The following is a 15,462-nucleotide window of genomic DNA, read 5'->3' on the forward strand; positions in this document are numbered from 1 at the left end:
GGACTATGCAATGCCTTGGTTCTGTCCAAAACCTAGTTTTCCACATCCAAGTAGTTGGTTTCCCCAGAGGCTTGAGTCCGAGGACTATGCAATGCCTTGGTTCTGTCCAAAACCTAGTTTTCCATCATCCAAGTAGTTGGTTTCCCCAGAGGCTTGAGTCCGAGGACTATGCAATGCCTTGGTTCTGTCCAAAACCTAGTTTTCCATCATCCAAGTGGTTGGTTTCTCCTGAGGCTTGGGTCCGAGGACCATGCAATGCCTTGGTTCTGTCCAAAACCTAGTTTTCATTTCATCCAGGTAGTTGGTTTCTCCTGGGGCTTGGGTCTGAGGACCATGCAATGCCTTGGTTCTGTCCAAAACCTAGTTTTCCTTACATCCAGGTAGTTGGTTTCTCCTGAGGCTTGGGTCCGTGGACCATACAATGCCTTGGTTCTGTCCAAAACCTAGTTTTCCTTAGATCCAGGTAGTTGGTTTCTCCTGACGCTTGGGTCCGTGGACCATACAATGCCTTGGTTCTGTCCAAAACCTAGTTTTCATTACATCCAGGTAGTTGGTTTTCCCAGAGGCTTGGGTCCGTGGACCATACAATGCCTTGGTTCTGTCCAAAACCTAGTTTTCATTACATCCAGGTAGTTGGTTTTCCCAGAGGCTTGGGTCCGTGGACCATACAATGCCTTAGTTCTGTCCAAAACCTAGTTTTCCTTAGCGCTGGAACTTGGTTGTAAGGGAGTTAGCTCCTCGGCCAAGCCCCTAGAATTATTCGCGTGATTAACGCTGACAAACGTAGCCCCTAATCAAGAAGCATAGCCCCTAGCGGGACTTTACGCTGGAGTTGGAACTTGGTTTTAAGGGGGTTAGCCCCTCGGCCAAGCCCCTAGCCAAAGAACTTAGCCTCTAACGAGACCTTATACTAGAACTTTATAACCGACGGTTAGAAATACCGCCGGAGTTCTCTCGAGCCACCGCCTATACCAACGCACAAGCCTTCCCACAGACGGCGCCAATTGTGGGGACACGATTCGTGGCGGACCGTAAGGGTGTTGGGTTCGCACGCAAGAAGGCCCCAACAATATCATTTGTAGAGCGTGGGTTTGAAAGGCTAGGCCTTGATCGACAAGCGGTGGGTTTTTCGTGGTGTTCGTGCGTGTCTATGCTAGGTTCACCCATGGAGTCTTTCTCCTGGAGGTGGGCTGGGAGGCTCTGGTTTTTGGCCATTTTTCCCAGCCTCCTCTTTAGGTTACTGATTTTTCCTTTTATATTCCCTTGTGTTCACTGTCCTTCGTCCACGTATAGGGTTAGCATTTCCAAGGTTGATATTTGTCCCATCAGCCTGCACTCAAAGTCGTTGGGGGTGGTTGTAAAAGCCTAAGAATGCGGCTCTGTCAGGTTCAGAGCGTTGAATGGCAGTAAGGGCAGCTTTCCCTTGATATTTAAGATCTTTCTCTCAAGTTTCAGTCATATACCGTTCTTACCCTCCTCTTTGAGGGGGAACTTTGGGTCTGCCGAGGACTGAACTACCCTCGGCGGTACCCTAAGGCCATTTCGTTGAACTTGGGCCATAGACCTCCTCGGCTTGGGCCTTTTGGTGCTCCCCGGGTAGATGGGCCTGGCCCATAAATCATTTGGGCCCCACAATAATGAATCACTTTATTAAAACTAATAATGAGCTAGAGAGATATAGAACATAAAGGATTTATTATTGATTCCCTCCCCTCCTCCCTCCCAATTTTTTTCAAAATGTAATTATATATTTTACTAGGTATCGTAACACTTTGAAGCGTTGTAGCACTAGCACCTAGTATTACAAAACTATGGTAGACTATAGTATCAGGCAAAATCATGATTTAGTTCAGCAATATTCTTGTAGTATTATATGGCTCTTGTTAAATCAAAATTCTTATTTAATGTTAAGTATTTCATAACTTGTTTCTTCATAAATTTGAATTTATAACTTCAATTATCATTAGAGTAATATTTTTTTAAACTTAAATTAATTTTACTCTGAATAGCTATTTATTAATGAACTCACACAATTAATTTCTCCTAAAAAAAGGGTTTAAATTTTCCAAAACAAATATATAATTATTCATTTTTAAAAAATTCTAAAAAAATACAAATATACTCTTCTATCTTCAAAATTTAATCTAAGTTTCATTTTCATCCATTAAATTTTAAAATTTTAAAGTATAATAAATTTTCTTTTATTAAGGAAATTACATAATAACAAGCTGAATAACATTTAATGTTAAAAAAGTTAGTATAACCTAGAAAAAAATAATGAAGTTTATAACTTTTTAATTTTCTTATGATGAATTACAACTTTATAAATTTAAAGGACAAAAATTTGAGGTTGGACAAATTTTTTCAAAAAAAAAAAATGAAAAATATATTTCAGCAATTCACACAACTGAAAGAAAATAAATATGTTTTTCATTGAAAGAAAAAAAATACATTTTAAATCTGTGGGGCCAGGGAATTTATGATCCGGCCCACGCTCTATTAGGGCTCGGGCCCATGCCGAGGAGGGTGCGTGCCGAGGATAAATGGGGGGAGGCCAAAGTGTCAAGGGAAGCAGCCGAGGACGACCCTGTCCTCGGCACTCCAGAACTTCAGGGGGAAGAACAACGTCTTGATGAAGGTTGCCCCCAAAAAGCCCCCCCGAAGGAAGTGCGAGTAAAATGGGACCCACATGGGGGTACGGTGCACAACTGGATCAGAGTAAATACATCATTTCCGCATTAAATGCACCCACCAGAGTCCTGACCATGTTAATGAGAAAAGACGCCTGGACAGGGTGACTTCGATCATCGCAACTAACAGAAAGCAAGGAGGGACAGCTGATGGGACATGTACAGAAGTGGGCACCTGCCTGACCAACAAGTGGAGGGCCAAGATCGACCGAGAAGGGCTATATAATGCAAAGATTAATGCACCAAAAGGCCGGCTGGGAAAAATGGCCAAAAACCAGAGCCTCCCAGCCCGCCTCCAGGAGAAAGACTCTCAGGGCAAACACGATTTAAACCATGTATGAACGCCACGAAAAACCCACCGTCTGGTTACTAAGGCCTAGCCTTTCAAACCCACGCTCTATAAATGATATTGTTTGGGCCTTTTTACGTGCGGACCCAACCTTGTTACGGTTCGTTACAAACTGTGTCCTTACAATTGGCGCCGTCTGTGGGGAAGGCTTGTGTGTTGGCACAGGCGGTAGGTCGAGAGAGTCTCTTTATCATTTTCAACGACCGATTGTAGTGTTCTAGCGTAAAGTTCCACTAGGGGCTATGTTTCTTTACTAAGGGCTACGCTTTGTAGCGTCAGCCGCACAGATGGTTCTAGGGGCTTGGCCGAAGAGCTAATTCCTCCAAAACCAAGGTCTCATGCCATAGCCGAGGGGTTAATTCCCCCAAACTGAGTTTTGAACAGAACCAAGGTATTGCATGGTCCTCGGACTCAAACCTATGGGGAAACCAACTACTTGTAAAAATCAAGTTTTGGACAGAACCAAAGTATTGCCTGGTCCTTGGACTCAAACCTATGGGGAAACCAATTACTTATCAAAATCAAGTTTTGGACAGAACCAAGGTATTGCATGATCCTCGGACTCAAACCTATGGGGAAACCAACTACTTATCAAAAACTGAGTTTTGGACAGAACCAAGGTATTGCATGGTCCTCGGACTCAAACCTATGGGGAAACCAACTACTTATCAAAAACTGAGTTTTGGACAAAACCAAGGTATTGCATGGTCCTCGGACTCAAACCTATGGGGAAACCAACTACTTATCAAAAACTGAGTTTTGGACAGAACCAGGATATTGCATGGTCCTCGGACTCAAACCTATGGGGAAACCAACTACTTATAAAAGTCAAGTTTTGGACAGAACCAGGGTATTGCATGGTCCTCGGACTCAAACCTATGGGGAAACCAACTACTTATAAAAATCAAGTTTTGGACAGAACCAGGGTATTGCATGGTCCTCGGACTCAAACCTATGGGGAAACCAACTACTTATAAAAATCAAGTTTTGGACAGAACGAGGGTATTGCATGGTCCTCGGACTCAAACTTATGGGGAAACCAACTACTTATAAAAGTCAAGTTTTGGACAGAACCAGGGTATTGCATGGTCCTCGGACTCAAACCTATGGGGAAACCAACTACTTATAAAAATCAAGTTTTTGACAGAACCAGGGTATTGCATGGTCCTCGGTCTCAAACCTATGGGGAAACCAACTACTTGTAAAAATCAAGTTTTGGACAGAACCAAGGTATTGCCTGGTCCTCGGACTCAAACCTATGGGAAAACCAACTACTTTAAAGAAACCTGGGTACTAAGCAGGACTTAGCAACTACACGTGACCTCTAGAATGATGCCTATATCCTCGTTGAATGAGGGTTAGAAATGAGTTCAAGGCTCTGCAGGTGCAGGTAAGCTAAGGTTATGAAACATGATGTTAAATGTATCGCATGCACAACTATTCATACGTGTTAAGATAAATTAGTTCAAAATTCACAAACAATAGTAAGTATTGACGAGGGCAACTAACACGTAACCAAAAGGAAAAAGGAAGAAAAGGATTTCATATATACATGTTCAACAGGTTCAAACTACTAACAGATTACAAAGTTTTCAAAATGAAAAGAAACAAGTTAATCGTTAAACTAAAAACAAATACGAAGCCTAGCCAGGGTTTCTACTTCTTTAGTTTTGCGTCGGCCACATCCTGGGAAGGCGAAACGGGATCAGCTTCGACGCCCTGGAGGATAGTCCCTTCTGGGGAAGGCTGAACAGGGTTAGTATCGGTACTCTTGGGGACCGCAGCAAAGGGAATTGCCTGTGGGGGCTGGGCAAGTATGGCTCGCTCCTCAGCATTAGGCATCTGAGTGCCAACCACGGGTTCAGTAACCTCTTTGGGTACCTCAGGATCCGTATGCTGAGATATTTCTATCACATCCTGAGGTTCTCCCTCTTTGAGCGTCTTGCCAGGAGAGCCGCCGACCTGTAAGTTTTCCGACTGGGTGACCCCTTCCTCGGGTTGGTCGCTCATAGCTACGGAGCTGGAGGAGGTGGCCTCACGGATGGCTGTAGGGTAGAATATGTTCTCCGCTTTCCACAAATCGGATGAAGCATTTCACCCCAGCTCGCTTCAATGCCTCTTCCCAAACCTGGGAGCAGTAAAGCCTGCATACTCCAGGAATCTGGACTTTAAGGATGGCTTGGGTTTCAACTACCCCCGCATTATAACCATCATCCTCGGCTGTTTCCTTGGCAGTCTCAGCCTCATTTCTGGCAAACTCGGCCTCCTGCTTGGCCTTTGTGGCTTCGTCACGGGCATACTCTGCCACACCTTTGTCATGCTCTGCCGCGGCCAGTTTTTTACTTAAATCCTTGACTAGCTCTTTAGCTATTTGCAACTAATCCTCGGCTTCTAGTAGACGTTTTGTTTGGTCTTCGGCCTGTTTTTGGGCGTTAGCTAAGCCCGCTGAGGTGCTATCCCTTTCTCGGATAGCGACTGTTAGGTCAGCCTTGGCCTTGGCAGGGTCCTCCTCAGAGGCTTGGAGAGTCTTCGCGGCCGTTAAGCGCTTGGTGCGTTCATTCTCTGCCGCGGCCAGTTTTTTACTTAAATCCTTGACTAGCTCTTTAGCTATTTGCAACTGATCATCGGCTTCTAGTAGACGTTTTGTTTGGTCTTCGGCCTGTTTTTGGGCGCTAGCTAAGCCCGCTGAGGCGCTATCCCTTTCTCGGATAGCGACTGTTAGGTCAGCCTTGGCCTTGGCAGGGTCCTCCTCAGAGGCTTGGAGAGTCTTCGCGGCCGTTAAGCGCTTGGTGCGTTCATTCTCAACCGCCTTACTCTTATTATTCACCTCTTCTTCCATCCTATAGGTGGCCTGGAGAGCCTGACAAGGGAGATAAATGCATAGTTAATGACAAACCAGGAGTGAGAGTTAATAAAGTTTTAGGTTTCAAGAAACCTTACCATGCCTAAGTACCTCTTAGTACTGAGGAAGACTTCCTGCATCCTCATTTTCCTCAGTCCATCCATGTCAGTGGGAAGTAGCATGGTTCTCCCTAGTGCGTCTGCCACGTAGCCACCCTCGCCATCTCCAAGGTCCCTTATGGATGCGGTTTCCAACAGTGGACCCCCGTGAAGCATTGGGGCAGGAAGCCAGGCGCTTGGCGAGGACTGGGCCTCGATCCCCTTCCCCTTGCCTTGAGAGGATTGGACTTCAGTCTCTTTACCCTTGCTTTGGTGCCCAATCTTCAGTTGTTTTGTACGCGGAGCCTCCTCCTTCTCCTTAGAAGGTTGGGATTTTCCCCCGTCCATGGTTTCCTTGCCCTTGGGGCTCCTCTTTCTCTTTGAATCAGTGCCTTCCGGCCGAGAAGGTAGAGCTGGTTCGGAGGAAGTAGGAAGTTTGGGGCGGGGGGATTATGGCTGTGACTTGGTGGAAGATGACCTAGTCTGGACAATCTGGGGCTGAGGTGGTAGGGAAGGAGCATTGGGTCGTAGCGTTCCCTACGTATCCTTCCCAGGTTGACCCTCGAGGAGTTCGAATAGGGGGATTGGGGGCTTTCTCTTGAGTCCCATCTCGGCTTGGGAAGAGGTGCCTACTGACGACAATTTCGCCTCGGACAAGGCTGGGTCACCTATATTACCAGAAGGATCCTCGGATTGGTTAGCTAGGTCAAATACCCCAAAACCTTCCTCGGGCTGGCCTAACTCACCTTCGTCCTCTCCTACTTGATGAGACGAGGAGGGGCCCACCGATGGGATGTTCTCTGGGACAGATGGTTCCTGGGAGATTAAAAATCCTGTCTCGACCACGGTAATTTTTGGAAGCCAAGGACGGCTGGCGCTGATCACGTGCCTTGCGTCCACAAATGACTTCTGAACAGGAGGGTACCCTAGTATTTTGTGAGTGGCTCGGACTTGACCATCTCTGTCATTTACGAAAACTACCGCTTGTAGAACAGTCTCCAAGTTCGCCCGGTTGACTAAGTGAAAATGCCGTTGATAGGCGTGTGGATCTATAAAAAGAAAAACACGTATGCATGGTTCGTTACAGAACAACATCGGATTAGAATGGCATAAAAGGTCATCGCCCTTCCATTCCCAGTACCCCACCTGGTTCTCCTTCTACTATGGGGCACGGGTCGCCATCGTGCCATTCACCAGAGACGATAAGGAAATCCTTGTTTAATCCTTTGTTAGAATCAGGGAGGCACTGGATTAGTCGAACCCTCTCGTCTCTCGTCTTCATGTAGTAGGATTTTCCCTTCAAATTTTGGAGATTGTAGCACCAATTCACGTCATGGTGGGTCAGTCTTAGCCCCATCTTTTCGTTTAAAGCATTCACGCAACCCAGAATCCTAAACACGTTGCTAGCGCACTGGGTGGGGGCTAATCGGAAGTGCCTGAGGTAACCCCTCGTTACCGGCCCCATAGGGATTCTCATACCCCCTTCTACAAAGGCGAGGACGGGAATTACTACCTCGCCCGTTTCCCTCTTATAGTGCCACTCCCCCATCTTACAATGCCTCAGACTTACGTTGGAAGGAATTTTGTAATCGGAGATGAACTTATTCATCGCCTCCTCAGTATCAACCAATTTCCTTAGACTCGATTTAACCATTTCTATGATTTACTCAACAAACTCAACCAACAAAGGGAGAAGGAAGGGAACCAGAGAAAAATAAACCCAGAAAAGAAAAAGCACAGTTAATGGAGGCAGGGAGCTTACATAAAAGAGGAAAGGCGCTTCGGATAGGCTTTTTGTGCTGGAGATAGACTTGAGTTTGGACGAAAGTTCAAATGAATCCAGGGTGTACGCGCTAGAGCTCTTAAGTGCAAAACTGAAGAGGCAGATCCGTTCCAAAAAGTCATTTATACTTTCTAGGGTAACTGCACAAATTTTCCCGCCCATAAAGACCAAGGAATCACCACCGTTTGATCTTCATCATGCCGTAGGACGTGGGAAACACAGAGCCGCCTGTATTTAATGAGGCCACGTTTCACCTTCCAGGGACTCCAGGAACGTGTCTCGGGCAGATGAAAATTCTCGGGAACCGATAGATGACAAGGATTGATAGGCATTGACAGATGTCTGATGTCATCAAAACCTTCCTATCCGTCCGAGGAGCCGGATAGTAGGATTTCGAGGGGCTATTGTGGGACCAGGGAACTTATGATCCGGCCCACGCTCTATTAGGGCTCGAGCCCATGCCGAGGAGGGTGCGTGCCGAGGATAAATGGGGGGAGGCCGAAGTGTCAAGGGGAGCAGCCGAGGACGACCCTGTCCTCGGCACTCCAGAACTTCAGGGGGAAGAACAGCGTCTCGATGAAGGCTGTCCCCAAAAAGCCCCCCCGAAGGAAGTGCGAGTAGAATGGGACCCACGTGGGGGTACGGTGCACAACTGGATCAGAGTAAATACATCCTCTCCGCATTAAATGCACCCACCAGAGTCCTGACCATGTTAATGAGAAAAGACGCCTGGACAGGGTGACTTCGATCATCGCAACTAACAGAAAGCAAGGAGGGACAGCTGATGGGACGTGTACAGAAGTGGGCACCTGCCTGACCAACAAGTGGAGGGCCAAGATCGACCGAGAAGGGCTATACAATGCAAAGATTAGTGCACCAAAAGGCCGGCTGGGAAAAATGGCCAAAAACCAGAGCCTCCCAGCCCGCTTTCAGGAGAAAGACTCCCAGGGCGAACACGATTTAAACCATGTATGAACGCCACGAAAAACACGCCGTCTGGTGACTAAGGTCTAGCCTTTCAAACCCACGCTCTATAAATGATATTGTTTTGGCCTTTTTACGTGCGGACCCAACCTTGTTACAGTTCATTACAAACTGTGTCCTTACAAAATCTTATGTTTAATCTTATAACAAATTAAATCTTATAATTTTAAAATTATAATATAAACTTTGAAATTTCAAGAAAAAAAATTAAAAATTTAGTATAAATCAATTTAAAAAAAAAAAAAATTCTTATTCCACATTATCTTATCTTATCAGATCAGTTATCTATAAATCGTTAAAAGAGTTTATTTTAAGAAAATTAACTCAAACAACTAGATAAAGTTAAACTTTGATGCAACAATAGGCAAAGAGAAAATTTCTATTGCACAGTTGGAACTGAGAATTCTTTGCAAGGAGAAACCGAAACAGCTTGGTGTGCTATCACATGTGCAGCTAGGAAAGGTTATAAAAATAATAATATTGAAAGGTAATACTCTAAATGTTAATGAGCTCTGAAAAACTTACTCGAGTATGAAGCCCACATATGATGTATTTTTATTTTTTTTTTGACAATATATATGATGATATTTTGTATTAGGCTAAATCTTTTGCAAATATTTCTTTTTCCTTTTGTAAATACAGTGTTCAACAGTGCTCATCTCATTGCCTAATGGGCTAGGCCCAAGCAAATTTGTATTTCCTTGGTTGAGTAATAAAGTATTTTATTCAGCAAAGATTATGCAAAAAACACATGCTCGTTAAACCCTGATTGGCTCCAGAAAAAATTTGCGATTTAATAAATTCTCTCTATTTTCCCTCCTTTTCTCTCTGTTTGTCTGTCACGTTATACAGTGCTACATACACATGTGAATGCATGTAGATATAATAGTTAGGTTTTCTGTATTTAATCGTGTTTTGTAATGGGGAAAATCTCGAGCGAATTGGAAGCGGCGGAGATGAAGAAGCAAACTCTGCGGAAAACGCTGGAGCAAATCCACAGCTCTTCGTCTTCGTTTCTTTTGTTCTCGCTTCAATGGAAGGATCTGGAAGACCACTTCGACACGGCGCGTCGTTTTCTCCAGGAACAGGTGCAAGGGCTCGAGTCCAAAGAGAAGCGGTTCGAAGAGCTTGAACTGAGAGAGAAGCGGGTTGAGGAGTTGTCGAGAGGCTTCGAGGCGAAAGAGGAACGATTGAGAGAGTGTTCGAAGGAATTTGAGTTGAAAGAGGCGGACTTGGAAGAGAGAGTTAGAGAGGTTGAATCGAGAGAGGAGAGGATTGAGGAGTGTTCTAGAGATTTTGAGGTGAAAGAGAAGCGGTATGGAGAGTGCATTCGAAAGCTCAAAGCGAAAGAGAAGAGATTGGGAGAATGTTTGAAAGAATTGGAGTTGAAAGAGAAGAAAATTGAGGAGTATGCAGAGCGAATTCGAGAGCTTGAAGTGAAGGAGGATGGATTGAAGGAAAGTTGGAAGGAATTGGAGGAATGGAATCAGGTGTTTGAATTAAGAGAGAAGAAAATTGAAGAGAGATTTAGAGAGCTCGAGACGAAAGAGAAGCAGTTCGAAGCGCGGTTTAAAGGGCTTGAAGTGAGAGAGGAAAGCATTGAGTTGAGATTGAAAGATATTGGTTTGAAAGAGAAGAGATCAGAAGAAATCATATTGAATGAGAATAAATTGGGGGAGAGAATTAAAGAGCTCGAGTTGAAAGAGAAGCTATTTGAAAAGCGGATTAAAGAGCTTGAATTGAGAGAGAAAAGATTCGCTGACTCCCTTCATATCCGAGTAAAGACAGAGCCCTTAGAAGATTTTCCAGTTAACAATGTTGTTAATAAATCTTCTACTGCTAGTCTTCAATTTTGTGTAACTATGGATGGAAAGAGCTTGCAAATATTCCTAAATGAGCGCTGGAAAGAGCACGATTCGATGAGACTAGAAGTGGGTACTGCTCTTAGATTGTCATCAGACCCTGCAAAGCTTGTTTTGGATGCTATGGAAGGGTTTTACCCTCCGCGTTTGAAGAAGGGAGATCTGGAGTTTGATGAGAGTATTGTTCAAGGGAGTTGTGTTCTGTTGCTGGAGCAATTGTTGAAACTTTCACCAAGTATCAAACCTGACGTGAAACAAGAAGCAATGAGATTGGCCATTGTGTGGAGGGTGAAGATGAGGGTGGACACAAAGCATTCTCTAGAGGTTTTGGGGTTTTTGCAACTCCTAGCTTCTTATGGATTGGCCTCTGCTTTTGATGATGATGAACTCATAATGCATTTGGAGAAAGTTTCTGAGTATGAACAGTTGCCTGGATTGTGTCAGATCCTTGGTGTTGATAATATGGCACCAGGTAAACTTTCTGAAAATTGGGCTTCATATGGCTTGCCCTCCTCTCCTATGTTTTAATTCGACTTGAAAGTGTTTTGCAAACCTGTGCGATGCACTGTAAAGTTCATTAAAATTTTGTTATAAATGATAAATGTTCAAATATATACCCATAAAGTTATAGGGAATATGGAATCTAATTAATCAAAATTTGTTTAGAAAATGCTAAAAACCACAATGAAGTCTTGTTGAGAATATACGCAAGCATAGAATTTAAAGCCTCAAGCTTCTTTAGTGACATGACCACTCCTTCCTAATCGCAAGGTTAATAGAAAGTGGCATCTGCAGGTATTTCTAGGAAGAGTACCAGATTTAACAAAAGATTCCTCATACATATCATCATTGCTAGAGATATACATTTAGCTAAGTTCATTATGTTATGCAGTTTGAAATTCTGATTACATTCTCTTTTTTTTTGATAAGTACATTCTCCTTTTTTTTGCTTTCTGTTTTACAAGAATTCTTGTTGGCTGCTAGGAGTTTTCGTGAGAGGCAAAGTATGGTTTCACCATCTTAAATTCTCATTCTACTTACCCAAGTTGAGAAAGGAATAGAAAACATGGAACTTGGCTTTAATCTCTTCTTCTTGATTTTTTTTTGGATAAGTGAAGAAGACAAGAACTTTTGTTGCTGCTATCTTCTCTTTTCTTTCCTCTTCCAGTTATAGAAATGCATGCAATAATTTTCTAAGTGCACAGGCTTCTGTTTAAATGGCCTAAGATGTTGTCTGGTGTTGACAGACAACATCTTAGGCCATTTAAACTTCTAGGTCCTGGTTTCAATGTGAACTGTGAAGGGTGATTGTTAGTTTAAGAAGGTTGTTTCGGTTTGCTTATTCTATTGACATCATGTTAAATAGCATACTTATCTGGTCCTGTCCTTTTTCCTGGCATAGATTTTCATGCTTCCAATGATATTTTGGTCATCACAAGAATACTTGTGTATGCCTTGCATGGTTGCAAGAATGACTAACAAGACCATTTGCATCTCTTTTTCTTTTCTTTCCTTTTCTTTTGCTTAATGGAATGAAAAATATTAACTTTTATGAAGGTGAATTTTTCCTGTTTGTTGAAGTGGCTTTAGAATATTTCCTGTTTGTTCTTCAGCGTTTTTGCATGATTTGAGTGATATCAAGAGTAAAACCCAGGCACTTTATGGTCATGAACTGTTGTTTAATATTTGGAATACAAAAATCTTATACCCTTAATCCAATCGCTAACATTTTCTGTTGAATGTTAAATTTTTTGTCTTACTTTTTTAGTGAGCTGCACTGTTCATTCCCATATAAAGAGTGCGCAATTGTCAAAGGAAAGTTCGCTATTGGACAGCAGAGTGGCTTCATTAGCTGTGAATGCTCAGCAGGATCCTAAATGTTTATCTGTCAATGTGCATGGAGAGACATTGAGATCATTACTTAAAAAGCAAGTGGAGTATGATTCAATTCGAAGTAAAGTTTCTGATGCTCTTCAATCTGTACTGGATCCAGATAAGCTTGTTTTGGATGCAATAATGGGAATTTATCCTTCAAACTTAAAGGGAGATGAAGGCTTTAAGTTTTGTGTTTCTAGAAACTTAATTTTATTGTTGAAACAATTAATAGGAGTTTCGCCCCAGATTAAGCCTCTGGTGAAAGTAGAAGCCACGAAGTTTGCAAATGATTGGAAATCAAGATTGAAAAAGAAGAGAGATGATCCTTTGGAGGTCCTGGCCTTTCTGCAATTTTTAGTAGCCTATGGGTTGGCCTCTTCTTTTTATGCAAATGAGGTTCTTCGTCTTTTGGATACTGATGTTTGGCGTAAAAAGATCCCTGATTTATGTCAGGTCCTTGGCCTGACAGATATCATGCCTAGTAAGTTCTCTCTCTCTCTCTCTGTACCCATAAATCATCTGTGTTAAATTCTGTTCGTATGTTTTGAAAACTTTCTCATTTGAATGGGTGTCATTCCTCCTTCATGCAGTACAGTAATACCTTAGCATCACTGCCTTCACAGAAGGAACTTTCAATGGGACTTGTACATAACTGATTAACAACTTCTGCAAGATTTTGTTTTGTGAAAATTTTTGTAATGTTCTTTAAAGTTTCCTGGTTCCTATTTCTTGTATATCATTTGCTTTTGCTGAATTTGTAATGTGTTCAAATCAAAGATGGAAGAAGCGACATATATGATTGAGAAATTTAGAAAGGAAAGTTTTTAGGACATGTTATAAGAACCTGAAGGGGTGAAAAGTTTTATCTGAACTGTTATTAGATCACTTGAAGTGATGCTTAAATGTGATGAAAAGTTAATATAAACACCACTTGTTTTCCCTGTGATGATATTGCATTTTGTCAAATATTACCATGCTATGCAAGAAATCTTATAGAGAACCAAAATGGGTTTTACTTCCTGTGGTTTTAATTTAGTTTCAGTGAAGATATCTTCTCTTCATGAAAAAGAGGGTTTCCAGTAGTTAAATTCTTTCTTCTATTTGCCATGTGATATTTGGGATTTCCTTTCATTTTTATTTTCTTTTTATGTCTTTGATTTTCCTTTGCTGCAATTATTGTCATCATTGTTACACTGATTAAAAAAATGGCCATACCCAATATACAATGCTCCCACTTCTGTGGGATTTGAAAAGGTTGTTGGAAAGGGATAATTCCTAGACGTTGTTGCACTAATTATATTTAAGCATTTTAGTCCTTTTAAGGGTAATTTCTTAATGCTAATAGTTCCTTTATTAAATGTAATAGATTTCATTCAAAATCATATCAAAGAAGAGCAGCAGTTAGAAGCTATTAAATATATCTGTGCACTGGAGCTGGTGGACAATTTCCCATTAGTAACTCTTTTAAATGATCATTTGAAGAACTCCAAAAGAAAAGCGGAGGACTTATGCAAGGAAGGAAATAAGTCACTTCCAGTTCAGGTATTTTTTCCACCCCCTTCTGTTTATGTTTGTATGTTCTTCTTGGTCAAACGTCCAACCACCTTCCTTGTGTACATATTTGCTCATGATTGAGTAAAACTTGCTTACAGCTTAAGGGGATGAGCAAAGAGTTAACTGCTTTAAGAGCTGTACTCAGCTGGATTGAAATTTACAAGCTTGAAGATGAAAACTTTCATGAAATCCTTGTAAAACACATTGTGGAACAGGAAAAGCAGCAGGCAGAGAAAAAGCGTGAGTATGACTCATCCAATGTCAAAAATGGACCTCGTACTAGATCCAAAGATACATTACTACAACAGCATCAACAACAACAAACAAATTGTAGTCCCAAAACTTTGGGGTCGGAAATGGATCCTCAACAAACTAATCAAGTTCGACCACAGCATACTGAGCAGAAATGTGTTGCTACAACAACCATGATAACTGCCACCACTGCACCATCCACCCTAACTTCTGGCAATACTCCAAAGTCTGAACCTCAAGAACACAGTGGAAGTAAGCGTCGTAGGACAGAAGTTCCAAGAGAGGCTCCACCAATCTATGCTGTTGGTGCCACTTCTGCTTTTCACTCTGTGCAACCCCCTAATTGGCATCCAACAGGTTTGTTTATGGGTCAAGATGCTCCATACTTCGACACATCAGCTAGACATTATAGTTTGTCAGGCCATCCTCTGCCTGACGTACATATAAACCCATACGTTTTTCCTGATTACCCTAGAGATGCACTTAGGAGACCTGGTTATTATGATAGGCCAATACGTGATCCTGCAGATACAATCAGGGGACCCGGTTTGTACAATTATCCAAGGCATTATGGTGGCTATAATTTACCACCCTCGTACCTTATTCTTTTGGACTTAAAAACACTTGCGTTTGGCAAGTGCAAAAAAAAAAAAAAAGCCAACTTTTTAGGATTTTTGAGCTTATTTTAGCTGGCCCAAAAAAAAAAACATTTCCCTTCTTTATTTTCTACAGCACTTTGAGCAAATAAACAATTAGTAAAACGCATCCAAATGCACTCACAAGCTTGTCCATTATTCTTACAGCTACAGGGTATGGGCCAAAGTTCACTTGTTAATTGCTGTTCTTTTCCTTCAATTTTACTCTATGAGATGCATGGAGGGAATGATCATACAATGGTTTCCTAATAGGAATTTAAACAGAAATATATACATTTGCCTGAACCATATTTATACAAAAAAAAAAAAAAAAAAATCTTGAATCACCTTTTTGGCTCTAATTACTGAGGGTTTGGTAAGAAGAGCAAATTCAAAATGTGTTAGTTGCTTCAATTGTACTGTCTTGATAACCTAGAACAACACAACTCAACTATACTGTAGTTCAAAATTATGTCAACAGTGTGCTGAAAATTTCAGCTCTTTTTAGCAGTCAAATCTGTTTTTTTTTCCCAATTAT

The 15,462-nt window shown here is 42.1% G+C and overlaps 1 protein-coding gene across 1 annotated transcript; it reads left to right on the plus strand.

The window, feature by feature from the left end:
* The first annotated feature begins 9,506 nt into the window (after positions 1-9,506).
* LOC115981491 (FRIGIDA-like protein 5) lies at positions 9,507-15,063 on the plus strand. Its single transcript, XM_031103670.1, has 4 exons — positions 9,507-11,080; positions 12,377-12,964; positions 13,850-14,025; positions 14,136-15,063. Exons 1-4 carry the CDS (start codon positions 9,667-9,669, stop codon positions 14,976-14,978), a joined length of 3,021 nt encoding a protein of 1,006 aa, XP_030959530.1. The 5' UTR covers positions 9,507-9,666; the 3' UTR covers positions 14,979-15,063.
* The last annotated feature ends 399 nt before the right edge of the window (positions 15,064-15,462 follow it).

Source organism: Quercus lobata, chromosome 3, assembly GCF_001633185.2.
Source record: "Quercus lobata isolate SW786 chromosome 3, ValleyOak3.0 Primary Assembly, whole genome shotgun sequence".
Lineage (NCBI taxonomy): Eukaryota > Viridiplantae > Streptophyta > Magnoliopsida > Fagales > Fagaceae > Quercus > Quercus lobata.

Excerpts from the sequence above, each read along its gene's own strand:
- LOC115981491 (XM_031103670.1), top strand. The coding sequence starts at position 9,667 with ATGGGGAAAATCTCGAGCGAATTGGAAGCGGCGGAGATGAAGAAGCAA. Across the intron at positions 11,081-12,376 it reads TGTTGATAATATGGCACCAG|TGAGCTGCACTGTTCATTCC; the intron begins GTAAACTTTCTG and ends TTACTTTTTTAG. Across the intron at positions 14,026-14,135 it reads ATAAGTCACTTCCAGTTCAG|CTTAAGGGGATGAGCAAAGA; the intron begins GTATTTTTTCCA and ends ACTTGCTTACAG.